This window comes from Sander vitreus, chromosome 5, assembly GCF_031162955.1.
Source record: "Sander vitreus isolate 19-12246 chromosome 5, sanVit1, whole genome shotgun sequence".
Lineage (NCBI taxonomy): Eukaryota > Metazoa > Chordata > Actinopteri > Perciformes > Percidae > Sander > Sander vitreus.
Window position 1 is genome coordinate 15,972,347 of NC_135859.1, and position 16,698 is coordinate 15,989,044.

The 16,698-nt window shown below is 43.0% G+C and overlaps 2 protein-coding genes across 3 annotated transcripts; both read left to right on the forward strand.

Annotated features, from left to right (window-relative positions):
• Positions 1–4,666: 4,666 nt before the first annotated feature.
• On the forward strand, positions 4,667–12,038 carry dnajb5 (DnaJ heat shock protein family (Hsp40) member B5). Its single transcript, XM_078249704.1, has 3 exons — positions 4,667–4,933; positions 5,734–6,389; positions 9,984–12,038. Exons 1-3 carry the CDS (start codon positions 4,723–4,725, stop codon positions 10,215–10,217), a joined length of 1,101 nt encoding a protein of 366 aa, XP_078105830.1. The 5' UTR covers positions 4,667–4,722; the 3' UTR covers positions 10,218–12,038.
• Positions 12,039–13,913: 1,875 nt separating this feature from the next.
• Positions 13,914–16,484, forward strand: akr1a1a (aldo-keto reductase family 1, member A1a (aldehyde reductase)). 2 transcript variants are annotated; one of them, XM_078249705.1, is made up of 8 exons: positions 13,914–13,994; positions 14,109–14,228; positions 14,747–14,898; positions 15,020–15,215; positions 15,341–15,390; positions 15,627–15,776; positions 15,863–16,026; positions 16,423–16,484. In XM_078249705.1, the coding sequence occupies exons 1-8, from the start codon at positions 13,914–13,916 to the stop codon at positions 16,482–16,484; spliced, it is 975 nt and encodes a 324-aa protein (XP_078105831.1). The 2 variants fall into 2 exon arrangements, with proteins under 2 accessions (XP_078105831.1, XP_078105832.1); XM_078249706.1 differs by having other exon boundaries at positions 15,863–16,022; positions 16,419–16,484.
• The last annotated feature ends 214 nt before the right edge of the window (positions 16,485–16,698 follow it).

Below are 16,698 nucleotides of genomic sequence, written 5' to 3' on the forward strand. Positions count from 1 at the left end.
GACTCTGGTTGTTTCATATGTCTCTGTTGAGTAGACAAACTGTAGCCTGAAGAAGTACTAGAAGATACACTAAGCGCCACTTACAATGTCCCACACCACTTGGCTTCCTTATAAAGTAGTGTGTGCAATGTAATACAAATTACAGACGTCATTGGTATTACTAAGAGACCGGGGATGTCATCCTCGTTGGATCTAGTATAACTGGACTTATACACACAAACATGTTGGTCATTTGAGAGATTGGCAGATTGTAATTTACATTTATCAGACCTCCACACTGTACTATACATCCACCAGTTTTCACATTTCAATCACCCTTGTCAGTTCACCACTTCTGTTGCTCTGTGCCATTTCAATAATAATTGTGCTGCACTTCTGCTCGCCTTATTGCCTGTGTTATGTTTTGACTGTTAATGTCAAAAGCATTTCTTGTTTATGAGTCAGTGATCAGGAATGGGTCTGTAGGGCTGCTGGAGCAGGGAGCTACAGAGCTTGGCTGCACAAAGGAGACAAGACCATGTTCAATAAATGGAAGTGCATGTCTCACAACTTCACTCCGTGATCGGGGACCATACTGTATGTAGTACACGGAAGCCTCTGAGAGCAGGAAGACTTATCTGTACTCCCTGGACAGGTCACATGGAGGGACACGTAACTGCTTTATGAATCGAGCTGTAAAGAACTAGTGAGAGAGACAAAAAGATCTGGACAGCAATCCAGGATACATTGTGCAACCTCTCCAACAAAACTGGCCTGCAATCTGCATTCTCCATGCATAACGTTGCTCATGGTCAAACTGAAATTAAAGCTTCCTTGTCTAAGAAGCCTGTTATGACAAGCGTGTATTGTGTCTTAGTAATTTACTTGTCATCCGCATCCTGTTCTTTCTGTGCGACAGTACAGTACATGTCCCCAGTTGGAAAGAGATTGTTCAGGTTGGTGTCTTTAAATTGAGCTGTGTGCACACAAAGATCCAGCGTCCTCATTTAACACCACCACGTCTGTCTGGGAGAAAAACCTCTCTTCAGGCAACAGTGGTCTCTATGGTTACAGGAAGGGTAGAAGTGAGAGAGGAGTTGGTAAGGACAGGGTGTTCTGAGGCTATGAGAGAGGCGGTGGGAGATGCTTACAGACGCTCATCATCGCCGCCTCGTCCTCACCCTCCAAAACAGCCTCCGGTGTATTCTGTGAGCTCCTCGTCTGTCGCTTCTCGCCATCTAATCGACCTTCTGTTCTCCCGTCTTTTAGCTCAGGTGGTGGAGTACGCTGTAGCAGTCGATATTTATGTGACAGCTTGCTCTCAAACATGAGCCTCATCCCATGTTCCCTCTCTCTTTCTCTCTCTCTCACTCACACACACACACACACACACACACACACATATACTGTATATACATACAGTATCCACATGCCATGCTCAGAGGACCCATTGATAAGACTGATTCTATTTTATTAATGGCATACACATCACTGTCTGGCAGATTACTGTCACCTTGGAAACCCAGCATCAGGTGAGGGATAGTTGTTCCTAGACTGTTTGAGTGCACACTCAGCAGTCAGAGCAGCACGTGGTGGATCAGCCCTCCTCAGTCATCATTGGCTGCAGACATAAAACAAACGCACTGTGCAGACTGCAGAAATGTGATTATATTATGTGAAATCTGACAAGTAATGCTAGAACTGCTGACAGTAATGAGTAAACATAGTATAACCATGTGTACTGTACACTTGGCACAGTAAGGTGCAGATTTCCATCAGTGCATGGCAGTTGATTTCAACATGTCCCAGTGTCCATCAAAGGCTGAACAGAGGGCCCTGCATGACCAGTTGCTCAGTTGGGACAGCTGCACTGGCCTGAAGTCCCTCCCTGCTGCCCAAACACACACTCAGCTGGACACACAGGAATGTCTCTCTATGTGCTCTTGCATTGTTTTGAATGTTTAGTGTGTGTGAGTAGGCCTACATTCATGTGTGAGAGCAAGTTTGTATTTGTGTGTCAGACAGGCTCCACCAATTGAGACACCCACTTTTCTAGCACCTCCTCGCCAGTCCCGGTGGGGAGTGATGACTCAAGCTTAAATGAGTCTTTTTTCTTTCTTTCTTTCTCTCTCTCGCATTAATCCAGCAAAGCACAAAGCACTTCGCCCCGCTAAGGGTACCTACTTATTGATAAAAGTCATTAATAATGACTCAGACCTCCTCCGGTGGTGTACTAAGTGTGATTTCTGCTTGTTGGTCTGCTCTGGACTGACAAGAGTGAAGTGAAGTCAAGAAGAAATGTTTGGCTTTCAGAATATAATGTGCATTTAGTTTGTTGCAAGAACTAAATATCCCTACAATGAATGATTAGAAAAAGAAGTTAATGTTGGTTTATATCTGGATTGTGGGACAGATGAAGAGGTTGAGATGTAAATTAGGGCCAGAGCAAGGCTGGATTACCAACCAGTCAAACTGCCTCAGGGTCCCATAGCTTCAGCCTGGTTTCTTACAATTTAATAGAATATTTATTTGGGAATAAGCACTACTAAATAAGTAATATCGGTAAACATGATAATGTCTTAAGGTGGATCCTGGAAATGGGTTAATGATGTCAATTTGAAGGTTTAGAGTTAGGGAAGGAAGTTTCCAAGTCGATTTTCAGTGGCAGAGTATCTCACAGCATCGTGGGGTTACTGTTGGAATTTCAGTTAGGGGGGAGGGCTTGTATAAGGTCCAGACATGAATCAAGGGCATGCTGGGTTATTTTGGGGGCACTGTGTAGGTTTAGAGTTAAAGAAAGGGTTAACGTTGGGGTTTGGTGTTGGGGAAAGTAATAGAAATACACCGTGAGTCTTTACAAAAACAGAAGATCAAAATGCGTGTGTATGAAGTCATCAAGTGACTCAGTAGTGTAATACCAACTCAACCCAGACACGACTACACGATCACGCAGCAATTTTTTTTTATCAGGTGATTGTTTTCTGTCAACTATCGGGACTCTCTCTCTCTCGCTCTCTCTTTTTCTTTCTCTCTCTCTCCAAATATGACTCTGTTTCCCTGCACAGTGAACCACAGCCTCCGACATGCCTGCTGCTCAGACTGATAAATCTTACGAGAGGAAACAAGTAGCACTGCCACTGCTCTGTTTCTAATTCAAATTCTTAAATCAAACGTCACTCTAAATGTAACCTATTCGTGAGCAGACGTTGAACAAAGAGCCCTGCTGGTTGAGAGGTCAGGGTTTGCTCTCCAGACTGCAAACGGATTTTTTAGACACAGACAGGACCAGTAATATCGGACACAAGGCAGCGGGCTCGGTAAGGAAACAAATCTCTTTTTTTTCTTTTTTTTTTAGGCGAAAGCTGGCTACATTTTTATACCGCAGGTCGGACCGGGGGAGATCATGGATGGGGGAGTAGACAAATTTACCGACCATGATTAGTCTGTTACCTCGCATCACAGCCTCGATTAATAAGTGAATTATGATTTATGTATGCATGTTTATGAATGAACCACAATATATGAACTTTTTGTCCTTCTTATAGTTGTGGTTATGTGATGGATGGATGTAGGTTTTATGGCAGGCTGGAAGTTGTCCGAGGTTTTCCAGTGAAACGTCAGATGCACCTCAGTGTTTGGTCACCGGTTATTTCAGAGCCTGTGATCCTCCCGACGTTTCTGACGTCAATTTATAAGGACCCAGCAGTGCCGGGGCGGCAGGCACATAAGGGCTGAAGAAAAGAAAGATTGAATCCGGACCGGACCCTGTTGATGTGATTTAGTCTTGATTTATTGCTGAGCATTCTGGTAGGTTTTTCTTTATTTCATTTTCTTTTCTTTTCTTTTCATTATCTTCCTATACATTCGCGCATCCCTCGATCTTTGTCTTTATAACCTGCTATTAATTGTATGGGTTAATATGGGAAATATCTCGGATTTATCATTCGGTAGCCTAATAGTCTACAATACAATAGTTGGTGTAAATTATGGTATAAATGATTGGTGTAAAATGTCGGGTTTTAAGATTTTGGGCTGTAGCCCACTACCTAATAGCGAAACGGTAACTCTTTGTCTGAAAGAGATTATTATAGCCATATCATAATGTCATAACGTTGGATGTAACGTGGGTTTTTCGTCGACTTTTGTTCTCTTTTGGACTGGTCATACAGGATCACTGTGTCCTGTTCAGAGGTAGCCTACAGCAGTGTCTCAGTGAAGAGGTTTGTGCTGTCTGACAGGTTGTGTGTCTCCAGCAGGTTTAACACCGCAGATCATCTGTAGGATCAGCAAATAGCCAAGTCAATTGTATGTAGGCCTATTGCACACGATCAAATTTCAAAATAAGTGCATTTGAAATAAGTTATTCCAGGTAGCCTATTATACCAGCCGGTCTGAGCTGAGAGGGAGAAACCACAAGCAGATGACGGGGATTCCTTTGCACTCCACCTGACTCTACATCAGCACAGCAACCACATCCCCATAGCAACAGCTAGTAAAACCAGCACTCAGTGTTCCCATTTCCAACTATCACTAAATAGATTTCACAGTAAAGTCCTAAAGGAGAGCTATTGAGTGCACTCTGCACCTCTGCCAGGACACATATAGTCTGTTGGTCTGTCCAGCATCAGCCTGGGAGGAGTGTTATGAGACTAACAGTAGCCTTGTATCTCTCACCAGTGACTGACCACGGCCTGAGCTGAAGAGGGGGGTCCCAATCCCGAGAGTGTATGCGTGTGTGCAGCTATGGGGAAGGACTACTACAAGACCCTGGGAATCCCCAAGGGCTCCAATGAGGAGGAGATCAAGAAGGCCTACCGGCGCATGGCACTGCGCTTCCACCCTGACAAGAACAAGGATGCCAACGCCGAGGAGAAGTTCAAGGAGATCGCAGAGGCCTATGAGGTACTCAGCGACCCCAAGAAGAGGGTCGTCTATGATCAGCTAGGAGAGGAAGGTGAGGAGGGGAGGTTCATGTCTGGGTTTGATCCTGTCTGTCTGTGTCTGTCTAGGATCATTGAGTGAAAGCGGTCAGAGAGTGCAGGCAGAGCAGGATCCAGCGCTCTGTCAGTGAGGCCTTGTTAAACAGGCGTTATGATGTATTAAGTTGTTATTAAAAATAGCTCAGGAACAGCATCTAATATCGCAGTGGAGGGCTTTGGTGGTCTTCAGTCACTGAAGTAATAATACTGTGTCTCTAGTATAGTTTATTGTGTGTATGTATGTGCAGAAATGTGTGTGTTTGTCTATTATCTTTAGTTTCAACATCACTTAGTAGCTCTAATACCTTATAGTCTACCTCACCTGCCAGTGTAGTGTGTGTGTGTGTGTGTGTGTGTGTGTGTGTGTGTGTGTGTGTTAGCTGACAGACAGATGGCTTAAGATCATTATGTGGTTGAGATAGGAATAGCTGTGGCTGCTGTAGTTTGCATTTGTGGGTGTTTTGTGCATGTGTCTCCGTTGAAAAAGTGTGCGTTAGAGTGTGTATTTGTGTGAGTGTGTTGGACAGAGTGACCTGGTATTTTATAGTTCCTCCACCACCAGCGCTGTTGGAAGATCAGTGATGCTGTAAGATTTTTCCCATCCACGTGGGCTGTGCTCTCATCTGTGCTGTTACCCACGCACAGTTTTTATTCTGAACATTGTCCTGTGTCTGGTATCTGAGTTTGTATTGATGTGTGTTTTTCAGCACAGAGGATGTTTGAGTGTGCATTTGCATGTGAGGTCTCACATTTTTCTCTCTCTTTTCACTCTCAGGTTTGAGGACAGGAGGCAGCAGCTCTTCAGGTGCTCCTGGCAGCTCAACATACCACTACACCTTCCACGGAGACCCACACGCCACCTTTGCCTCCTTCTTTGGCGGCTCCAACCCCTTCGACATGTTTTTTGGCTCCAACCGCAGCCACAGCCGCTCCAACGGTTTCTCCTTTCACAACGACCATGATGCAGAGCAGGACATGGACATGGATGAGGATGACCCCTTTGCTCATATCGGGAGACAGTTCGGCTTTCCAGGGGGGATGAACAACGGCTTCCCAGGGGAGGGCCGCAGAAGGAGGGGGGTGCCGTCAGAGCGCCTGGGGACCGGGCGAAAGCACCAGGACCCTCCGGTGGTCCATGAGTTGAAGGTCTCGCTGGAAGAGATCTTCCACGGCTGCACCAAGCGCATGAAGATCACCCGCCGCAGGCTGAACCCAGATGGGCGCAGCATGAGGACAGAGGACAAGATCCTTAACATTATCATCAAGAAGGGCTGGAAGGAGGGGACCAAAATCACCTTCCCGAAGGAGGGGGACGAGACCCCTGAGAACATTCCTGCCGATATAGCCTTTGTACTTAAAGATAAAGGGCACGTCCACTTCAAGAGAGATGGTTCCAATATCATTTTTAACTGCAAGATCAGTCTAAAAGAGGTGCGTCTGTCCCTTTTCATCTAACCTCTCTCTCTTCGGTCTTGCTATCTGTCTATCTTTTGTCCTCTCTCCTTGTCACGGTGCTGCATGTAGATGAGTAAATAATGCTGCTGAGGTTGGGAGTTAGATTCCCAGTGGAGCACACCAGGCAGAAACTTAATGCATTCATGGAGATGCAAAGGCTTGGATGAATATCCAAAAACTTTTTTTCCACTCCTTTTCTTCGTATGATTTTGTCCTGGGAACCTGGGTAAACGGTGGATGAGATGAAGAGGTGTGACTGTAATTTTTTAATTTGCTGCAGGGCAGGATCAGTGTACAGCAGAGTATCTGTCACTGCAGTGTGAGAGAAGCAGCGGGAATGTGGTGTCCTTGTGTGACCGGCGAAGAGCCATCGTCCTCACTTCTTCTGCACTGCTGTATGCATACATATTCATAAACACACATGCAAGCAGGCACACATTAAATGACACACAGGAATAAACATGCACACTCTCTTGTATCTTCGAGCGTGTTTGCACACACTTGGTTAAAGATTGATTGTAGTGTGACAGTGGTGACAATCCAGGCTGCTATTACTGTGACTGGCAGGACATTTAATTAGCCGCTCCTACGAGGGCAATGGGTCCAGCACAGCTCTGCTCTGTCTGTGAATTACACAAGCCTCAATGTTTCTAATAGCACTGCCACTCACTGGCCTGCGCACCACATGGTTGGCTTATTGACAGGTGTTCTCAAAGAGTAGGAGATGTCAGGGGAGTTGTTTGATCTCCACTCAAGCCAATTTTGAACAGTTTTTCTCTAAAAGCAGCTCCAACTCTCCAGAAGTAATTCGCTGGTAAACAAGGGCACCTGCACACAGTCCATCTATGAAGACAGCCAAGTTAATGAGAGCACATTGGAGTCACATTAAGCAGGAGATGGTACTTGATCAAACCTGCACAATGATTGAGTTTGCACTGCAGAACTCCCGGAGCTAAGTCCCCCACTCTTATGGCAGCCAGATAAGAGACTTAAGTCTGATGCAGCTAAAGACGGGATGGGGGATAGAAGGGGAAATGTGGATGGGGGGGGTATCTGGGGAATATTATGAAAGTGGGTCAGATGATTCAGTATCCAAAGCAAATAAGAGCTCATATTCCACTGCTCCACTCTGCTTCCCTGATGATGTGATGCTAAATGCTGCAGTGAACACAGCACCAGCTACATGCTGCACACCAGACAACCTGCTGCATATAATGTTGCAAATGTTATGCAATGCACCAGAAGATAATCTAACCTAGCAAACAAGATGATTGTTTCCAATCAGTGTGCATTCTATTGTACAAAAACAGAAGAGAAAGCAGATATAGTAATAGTTTGTCTTATTTTGACTGCTGTATGATTCCCCTGCTATTTGGTTGCTCAATTTAGTTTACTGCCTGAAGCATGCCTCTATGAGCAGTTTCATTTAGTGCCGCCAAGCTCGTTTGACCAAGCTATAAACTCCTGGGAGACTCTGCTAGAGGAAACTTCCAGCCCTGCGATGTCTTCACTGTGACAGCAGTCAGAAGCAGTTAGAGAGCTTAGCAGAAATTTGACACAGTGATTTTCCTGAAACCGACCTATAACTGGATCTATCATCTGGCTCTTTCTGGCGTTACCGATGCCTCTGCAGTGTGCTGGTATCGTCTGTGGCAGTGCTTTTCGAGCTCCTGTCACCACTGCACTCAGCTCAGCAGCAAAAACCACGTCCAAACACACGTAGGTGCTAACTGTAGCTGTTGGGCTCTAAAGTGGACAGTTTTTTTACAGCTCCACTTCTGATATCAATTAGAAACGCATGTATACTGTTTATACACCGCAGTCTTATGAGGACTCTTTGATTATGAGGACACTTTGATGTGTTGTAATGTTGGGATAACATTAGGATATGGCCCTCGAGAATATATATGGCCCTCGGGAATAAATCTACAGATCATTCTCACAAACATAGCTAAATCAAAGTGTATGTGTTTGTGTCAAACTCTAGAGCTATGTTGTCTGAGCTGAGGCTTATGCATTCAGTGGGCCCTCGGATCAGCTGGTAGTATGTGCCTAGCATCATGGCAACCTGTCTCTGTGTGTAAGACTCGTTTTAGTGAATGGTACTGTTCATAACAAGAGGATCAGCACTAGTGTCTATCACAGTCATGGGCTAAATCACCTCCTAATGTATGTAGCGGGTAAAAGGAGGTTGATGTCATGCCTGGAAAACTCCATCTGTCCTTGACCTTGCTTCAACTGTCCACATGTCCATCCCACTAAAAAAAAACACTAGACGAGACAAGAAAAAATTCTTCAGCAGTCTTAATACAAGATTGGCCACGTAATGACATGGACAGGGTGTTAGAGGTTAAGCATGTGCCAATGCATGCAAAATCACTATTACATCATGAGGGGCTGGTTACCTCGATATGATTGGTGTTAAGAGTTGAGATTAAGAGTTGAGAGGGCAACTTGAACTACTAATGCTTTCCATCAAAATGGTTGCCCTGAATAGAATATAGCTCAATGAAGATTCAGATTTGGATGTATTGCCAGGAAATTTGTTACACACATTCATGTTCCCCTCAGGAGGAATTGTAATAATCCCCTGACTTTTCATCTATGTGTTCACATTTTGTTTTTACCCTTTTTATGTCCCCTCTGTAATTATAAATGATTATTCTATTTTTCCTCAAATTTCTAAACCCTTTCAATCCTAGTGAATTATAGGTCATCCACAATGGCTCTTCGTCTTATTTTTTCCACACCTTTATGGTATTTATTCGCTGACCTAATTTAGTTTAGAAAATGCATTATATAATAAAATATTTCTATTAATCAAGATGTTCATTCACAGAGTTGTGGATTTAAATAGTTATTTTTATTCAGCGCAAATCTGGTGAGTGATGCTCACTGGAAAGTCTGTGAAGTTGTGATAACCACAGGTCTTTATGTTTAGTTTAGCCCTCTCTACGCTCTGACTGGATTCATTTGGCATTGTGATAAGGAGGTGAGGCTTAGTGTGTGTGTGTGTGTGTGTGTGTGTGTGTGTGTGTGCGTGCATGTGCGTGTGTGCGTGAGTGTGTTCTCTCCCCTCGTCCTGCCAGCCCATCTGACAAGCCCTCCAACTATTTACGAGCTCAGCCGATTCCTGCACTTCATTAGCCCCAGCTATGAGACCGTTGCTAAAATTAGTCCCCTATGCAATGTGTAGCCCCTCCAACACTGACACACACACACACCCCTTCCACCTACACACAGCCACAAAGACTGGAAAACTTTTCCACTGCCAAGTCATGTTTTCCAAATGCTCCTGTTCCAAATGCTGTTCTGTAGACCCCACAGTGCTGCAGTTGATACTAAAACGATTTGTCAGTAAGGCCTACTTTTGCTCTCACACATACATACGCGATGAACACACACAGATAACACCTCTTCTCTTTGACTTGTTCGGAAGACGTACTGGGAGAAGATAAACTAAAGTTTTTAGATCATGGAAACATGAAGTCATTGAGATATTCATGGCTTTGGCATTTCATTCCTACTAAATATATTAACCCTCTCAATCTCCTCTCTTCTCCCCTTCAGGCGTTGTGTGGCTGCACAGTTAGCATTCCCACACTGGAAAACCGCATCATCTCGCTCCCCTTTCATGACATCATCAAGCCAGGGACGGTGAAGCGACTCAGAGGGGAAGGCCTGCCTTTTCCCAAGAACCCGTCACAGCGCGGTGACCTTATCGTGGAGTTTTCTGTCCGTTTTCCCGACAGGATTCCCCCTCAGTCCAGAGAGATTATCAGACAACACCTCCCCCAGTCATAGAAAGACTCACCGTCAACCCTTCCACCACCACACACTCCAGACTAAATGGCCCAAATCGAGAAAACCAACCCTTAATACCCTCATTGTAGTTTCCCTTCCCACTTCCAGTCTCCATGTCCTGAGTTAATGCACGCAGCATTAAACAGACACTGTTGATTGTAAGGACTTTACAGTGGGAGGATGAAGGAAGAATGCCTAGACAAATGGCAGTTTGTTTTGTTTTTGGCCCAAGCACACACATGCACACACATACACACACACACACACACACCTGAGTAGCGGTGCAGTGCTGAGGATGGACTCAGCACAATTGTGGCTTTTACCGGTCCTTTCTTAACTCTGTTTTATACGGATTCATCAGTGGTTTTATATGCTGTCCAACTCTCTGATCCTTGTCTTTTTGTGATAGGATGAATCGTGAGATATTTTTTTTAAGATTTTTTTTCCCAGGATTTTCCTTTCCAAAGAAAGTTTCAAATAGGATTATTTATTTTTACCTTGAGTGTACCAGCAGCTTCAGTATGTTCAGTGCAAACTCCCGGTTTTAACATAACCCCCCAGCCCCCCCACCTGCCACCTGCTTTTCTTATGCTTACAGTCCAATAAAGCATTGTGCTTGAAGTCTGTAGGCCATTTAGTAAGATCTGTCTCCCCTAAAATTAGTTGTATTGATGTACTGAGTGCAATGCCACCACACACTTTAAGTCCTGTGTTACTTCAAACAGTATTAGCATATCTCAGCTGCATTGGAAATCTTGGAATGACAATCACGTACAATAACAGCAGTGTAAGCTTGGATAATACAATCTGCACATGATATGGGTGCTTTCCCTTCTGAACTGAATAGCCTGGGTCGCTATCTGAGGGATATTTTGGTGCCTTAGCCACATATGTAAACACTCACACACAGGTCACACTGTAATAAACACAACCAGCCATGTTAGGGGCACAACAGATGATGCACTATGCTGTGTTAGACATTGCCATTGGAAGCTGGTGATCTTGGAAAACAGGTAAGTAAGCAATGTAATGTCAATCACCATATTGTACTGTATGTGAGCAAGGACATTTTTAGGGGAAAGATTTGATACAACACTCCTGAATTTTGCCAGTGCATCCCTGTAAAGTGCCGTACAAGTACATGTTGGATTTCCCCGGAGAAATAAAAGCATTAAATGAATCTGAAGTCCACAGTAAATAGAGATTTTCTCTGGGAAATCCAGCTTTGTTGTGTATATACTGCTTTCTCTTGTGCCATTTGAAGGCCATGTCTCGGTGCTACTGTGAGCAGTGTCAAAAATAGACCCCCTTGGTGTCTACTTTTTTGTTTCATGGTTTCAATTTGTGATTTGATAATTGCTTCTGTCCTCTGTAACACGTACACATCCAATTTCACGTCTGTTTTTTCGAGTAGAAAACCCTGTTTGGGAAACCGGTTTTATAATATTGCAGCAGCCGTTCTCTGTCTCAGCTGCAGGGAGCTCTCTTCAGCTCTTCCTACTGTAGTTTACAGCAACGATAAGATGTATGTGTGAGAATGGTTTAGGAGGCCAACACTAGTAGGTCATATATATATCTCATGTATGGGAAAATGTTTGAACGCAACATGTTGATAAATGCACTTTTATGTCATAAAAGATACTGACGAAACTTTAAGTTAATGATGGGAGAGACTTGAATGACTCTGCCTCTCAGAGCCTCCGGGGACGCTGGACTGTGGCTACAACCAGAATGCACAAGGGCTGCTGCCGAAAGACTGTAACTGCTTTTGTGCATTTTAAAATATTTATGATCTTTTCATAATTGCAACAAATAAACCAAATGTGTGAACTTAACGGTGTGTGTCATTTGAGTTTCTGTTTCAAGAATGACCTGAGTATGACGTTGGTGCTATGTGCTTGTGCACCTAAAAATGTTCACCTTAAGAAAGACGTGCTTAAGAAATGTGCTATTAGAATACTATTAGAAAATAGCTAAGCCTAATTTAGCAGTTCCACCAAAGAGAGATTTCCCCTTTTAAACTTCTAAAATGGTTTCATTTAAATAATATATAATAATATTTAATTAGAGAGAAGTCCTTTGTTTTTCATCTTTCCTTCCTCATAAATAATCTCACAACTCCTCAGATGTATCCTGTGGCCCTTGAGAGGGGGCCCCTAGGGCTTAAGAACCAGTGGACCAAACAACTGAACTGTAATAACACTATTTAAACAAGTCTCTATTTAAAACAAGCTCCACCTCGACCAGCTACAACAGTAAAATGCTGCTTACACCTGTATTAAAGCTAATACGTAATGTCACATATAACAATATTTCAATCACATAGGGGCCATTTTTCTGGAGAACAAGTCCTTTTACTTTTGACACATAAACTTCATTTTGCTGTAGGATTTTAAATTGTATTGGCAAGATTATTTCAATAAAGCAACTGAGTACTTCTTCCACCACTGCTACTACAAAAATAAGTGACTGACATGTTGAGGAATAAAGATGATCAGAAACCTGGATACCATTATGATCACGCACACAGGGATATGAATAAACATTAGGTAACACTTTACTTGAAGTTATCTACATAACAGTGACATGACAATGTCACGAACACATGACACTGTCATAACACATGAACCCTAACCCTAACTTGTCATGACAAAAACCGAATGACACTTAATGACAGAAGCGTTATGTCATAAACGTTTATGACTTGTTTATAATGTTTACGACACCTTCATGACAGTGTCATGTCACTCTTATATAGATACCTTCAAGTAAAGTGTAACCAAACATTATATCCTGAATAAGATCATTAAGACTCAAAACTGAAATGATGTGCATGTTAACAAACTAAATGATCTGCTATCAGGTCTTAGAAACCAACAAAAGGAGGCAAGAATCCTGTCTGATCAAACATTGTTTAACTTTGTGTTATTTTGATGAGTGGAGTTTGAACATTTTCCATCAGTTTGAGTTACAGATAAACAAATAAAGGCGAACTTTGATCTCAGTAGCCTGTTAAAATCCAGATGGACAACTACTCTCAGCTGATCACTGCTCCGTCTACCAGAGCGATCACGGGTAGGAACTAAAGTATGGAATGAAAAATAAAGAGACTGTCATTTAATTTATGTTTAATCTCTGGACTGTGTTAGATCACTAGTGAATTTTACACTGTTCTGCTGCTGGGTCAGGAGGCAGTCAGGGCAGGTGATCTGTGTTAAGAGACTGATCATATGAAACAAATGCAGTGTGTGTGTGTGTGTATCACATGGTAAGGATATAGCAGACAATTAGTGAACCATTGAAAGGCTCTGAGACGTGCTGCAGTAACACCACACTGTGACTAATGCCATATACCTGTATCAGCTATTTCTGGCAATAAGGCTGGGTTTGCAGATGGTTTATATTTCCACTGAAACACAGAAAGGGAAAAAGCAAGCCACCAAATAGTATTTTTTGCTGCTTTGTGGGCTGGATTTTCGTCTACATGTATGATGCCTACTGCCTTGTGAAAGGCTAGAGTGTATGTAGGCATACACACACAACCCCTGCTGTAGTGCAGGAGTTAATGAATTCAGATGTGAGTGATAATCATTAACAAAGTATTGGGACATGATGACTGGGTCCAGTCCCATAGGAGTCTACATGTGAACACCTCACACATTTGTCTTTCCTCCATCAGATCCTCAGGGTTGAAACATGAGTGCCTTCGTGACTCTCTCAACAGGCCAGAGGATGCCCGTGGTCGGACTCGGCACATGGAAGAGCAGCCCAGGACAGGTAGAACTAAACAGGCTTTGTTTGGGCTGATCACATTTTTGGAAATTGTTAAATGATTTAAAAAAAAAAAAAAAAACTAAAACTAAAACTGTGTATGTGTCCATGTGTTCTCAGGTGAAGCAGGCAGTGCTGGCAGCTTTAGACTGTGGCTACAGACACATTGACTGTGCTGCTGCATACAGCAATGAACAGGAGGTGGGAGAGGCTCTGTCTATCAGGCTCGGCCCAGGGAAGGTGAGAAACTCGGGTTCAGCATGAATCACATGTTGATCTTGACTCAAGATCCACTTACTGCACTTGCTTGCTCTGGGGCTTTCAAACCTATCACACAGTTTTCATTTTTTTTATTTTTTATTTTAAAGCCTGTACCAAACAGAGTCAACATCAGTGTAGACATTCTATTTCTGAGATTAATTTATATTAATATAAATTATTAATTAAAGTTAGTGTTGGGTTTAGGATTAACAGAGGAGTCGTGATTTAAATACATTCTGGGTTAAGATTGAGAGTCTACAAATGCAGTAAATTGTTGGGTGGCACTGTTTACTCATAAACCTTGGATAACATAATAATAATTAAAAAAAAATCAATATCCGAGCAAGTGTTGCTGAAACATTTTCATGATACACCTGAAAATATACTCTCTGTGATTTAAACATACACAACTACTACTAACTATCAGGCATGATACAGCAACTATCAGGTTTTGATACAGCGAATGTTTTATGCACCCATTATCCTTTTCCCTCCAGGCTCTGCGTCGTGACGAGGTGTTTGTAACATCCAAACTGTGGAACACCAAACATGACCCGGAGGATGTTGAGGAAGCGTGTAGGACCAGTCTGACCCACCTGGGTCTCTCCTATTTGGACCTGTACCTTATGCACTGGCCCATGGCTTTTCAGTGAGCAGCTGCACAAAATGATTAACTGATTTTTCCTCCCAGTGGTTGTCATTGTGTGGATCAATGTGACATATTGTAATAACATTATCTGAAGCAGCCGTTGTGTATGTGGATGTCTTAGGCGGGGGAAGGAGCTGATGCCTCGACGAGAAGATGGAAGTATTTGTTACTCTGACACACACTACAGAGATACTTGGACAGCCATGGAGAGCCTAGTGGACAAAGGTCTGGTCAAAGCTATAGGACTGTCCAACTTCAATGCCAGGCAAACTGATGACATCATCAGCATGGCCAGACACACACCTGTGGTTAACCAGGTACAATGTGGCTTTCTCATAGGCCAAAATGAATACATTTCATAAGGTTTTATTGACAATAGAGAATGTCTCAGTCAGAAATAGGCTTTTGTGTCTCATTGAAATTGTGTCTCATTGTGCCACAGGTGGAATGCCATCCTTATTTGTCTCAAACAGATCTACTGTCTCACTGTCGGTAAAGTATAACTCAAGTGTAACACATTAAAGGGGTTAAAGCAAGAAACCATTTGTGAGCCTGAAATGCTGCCCTGGTGGAAATGCGTACAATGTATTGAATTAAGTATTATATAAATGTAAAACTGCCTGCTATCTTTAAGCCCTGACATTATCAAAATGTATTTTCTTTGAGGTCAATTCCATCACATTTTGTTCCAACTGTGTCAGTTATCAGTGCATACACCTCTGCCTCAGGTCAGTGGCTGTTTGTGTGACAGCCTACAGTCCTCTGGGCAGTGGGGACAGACCCTGGGCCACTCCTGATGAACCAAGTCTGCTACAGGATCCTCAACTGGGAGCCATCGCCCAGAGATACCAGAAAACACCTGCTCAGCTCATTCTCAGGTAAGACACAATACTTCAACGTAAAAGTTGTAAGCTCAGGTGTACAATCAGATCAAACCCCAACCTCTTTGGCGCTCTTCTGGTAGGTGGCATGTTCAGAGGGGTGTCGTGTGTATTCCTAAAAGTGTGACGCCCGCAAGGATCCAGCAGAACTTGCAGGTGTTTGACTTTTCTCTGTCACAAGACGACATGAAGCTGATTGAATCCTTCAATCGCAACGAGCGCTTCATTGTCCCAGCAGTCAAGGTGAGTCACTGATCGTATGACACCTCACAAGATTTTAACAGGACAACCATGCAGAGCCCATATAGACCTATGACTTACAGTATGTTTATATACGTATACGACAGCCGTCTCAGTCCAAAATTAACTTAAAGCTCAACTGCTGTAGACTCACAGATGACACATTAGTCCGTTTTAGATTTCCATGAATCTCTGCTGAGAGCTGGACTATAAGAATCAGGGCCATAGTCCTGACTCCTGTAGTTTGTTGTAAACACATTTTTATTAAAATGTAGTGTCAAATCATGTCATCTCAGGACACTTTAAAGATAGAGGTCTAGACCCCACTCTTTACAAACCCTCATGAATAGTTATAAGGTGAGCATAACCAATTCATTGTCTTTTCTTTTTTTTCCCCAGAGAGATGGCAAAAGTGTTTGGAGAGATGCAGAACATCCTCATTTCCCCTTCAATGATCCTTACTGAGCCTACACACAGGGAATGCAATACTGTGCATTTAAAATTGATTGTCACACACTGAAGAAACCAAATATCTAAACTGAATTAAAATATGATCAAATGTATTTTCCCCTTTCATCTTTGGGATGAGTGTTATTCATTTTTAAAAAGAACTTAATTTGTAAAAGAAAGTATTTGAATCATGTTTTTCCAGTCACTTCTTTATTGAAATTGTAGTGAA

Coding starts and splice junctions, on each gene's coding strand:
- dnajb5 (XM_078249704.1), top strand. CDS start 4,723: ATGGGGAAGGACTACTACAAGACCCTGGGAATCCCCAAGGGCTCCAAT. Junction 4,934..5,733: donor TGATCAGCTAGGAGAGGAAG/GTGAGGAGGGGA, acceptor TTTCACTCTCAG/GTTTGAGGACAGGAGGCAGC. Junction 6,390..9,983: donor GCAAGATCAGTCTAAAAGAG/GTGCGTCTGTCC, acceptor TCTCCCCTTCAG/GCGTTGTGTGGCTGCACAGT.
- akr1a1a (XM_078249705.1), top strand. CDS start 13,914: ATGAGTGCCTTCGTGACTCTCTCAACAGGCCAGAGGATGCCCGTGGTC. Junction 15,216..15,340: donor ACACACCTGTGGTTAACCAG/GTACAATGTGGC, acceptor ATTGTGCCACAG/GTGGAATGCCATCCTTATTT. Junction 15,777..15,862: donor CCTGCTCAGCTCATTCTCAG/GTAAGACACAAT, acceptor CTCTTCTGGTAG/GTGGCATGTTCAGAGGGGTG.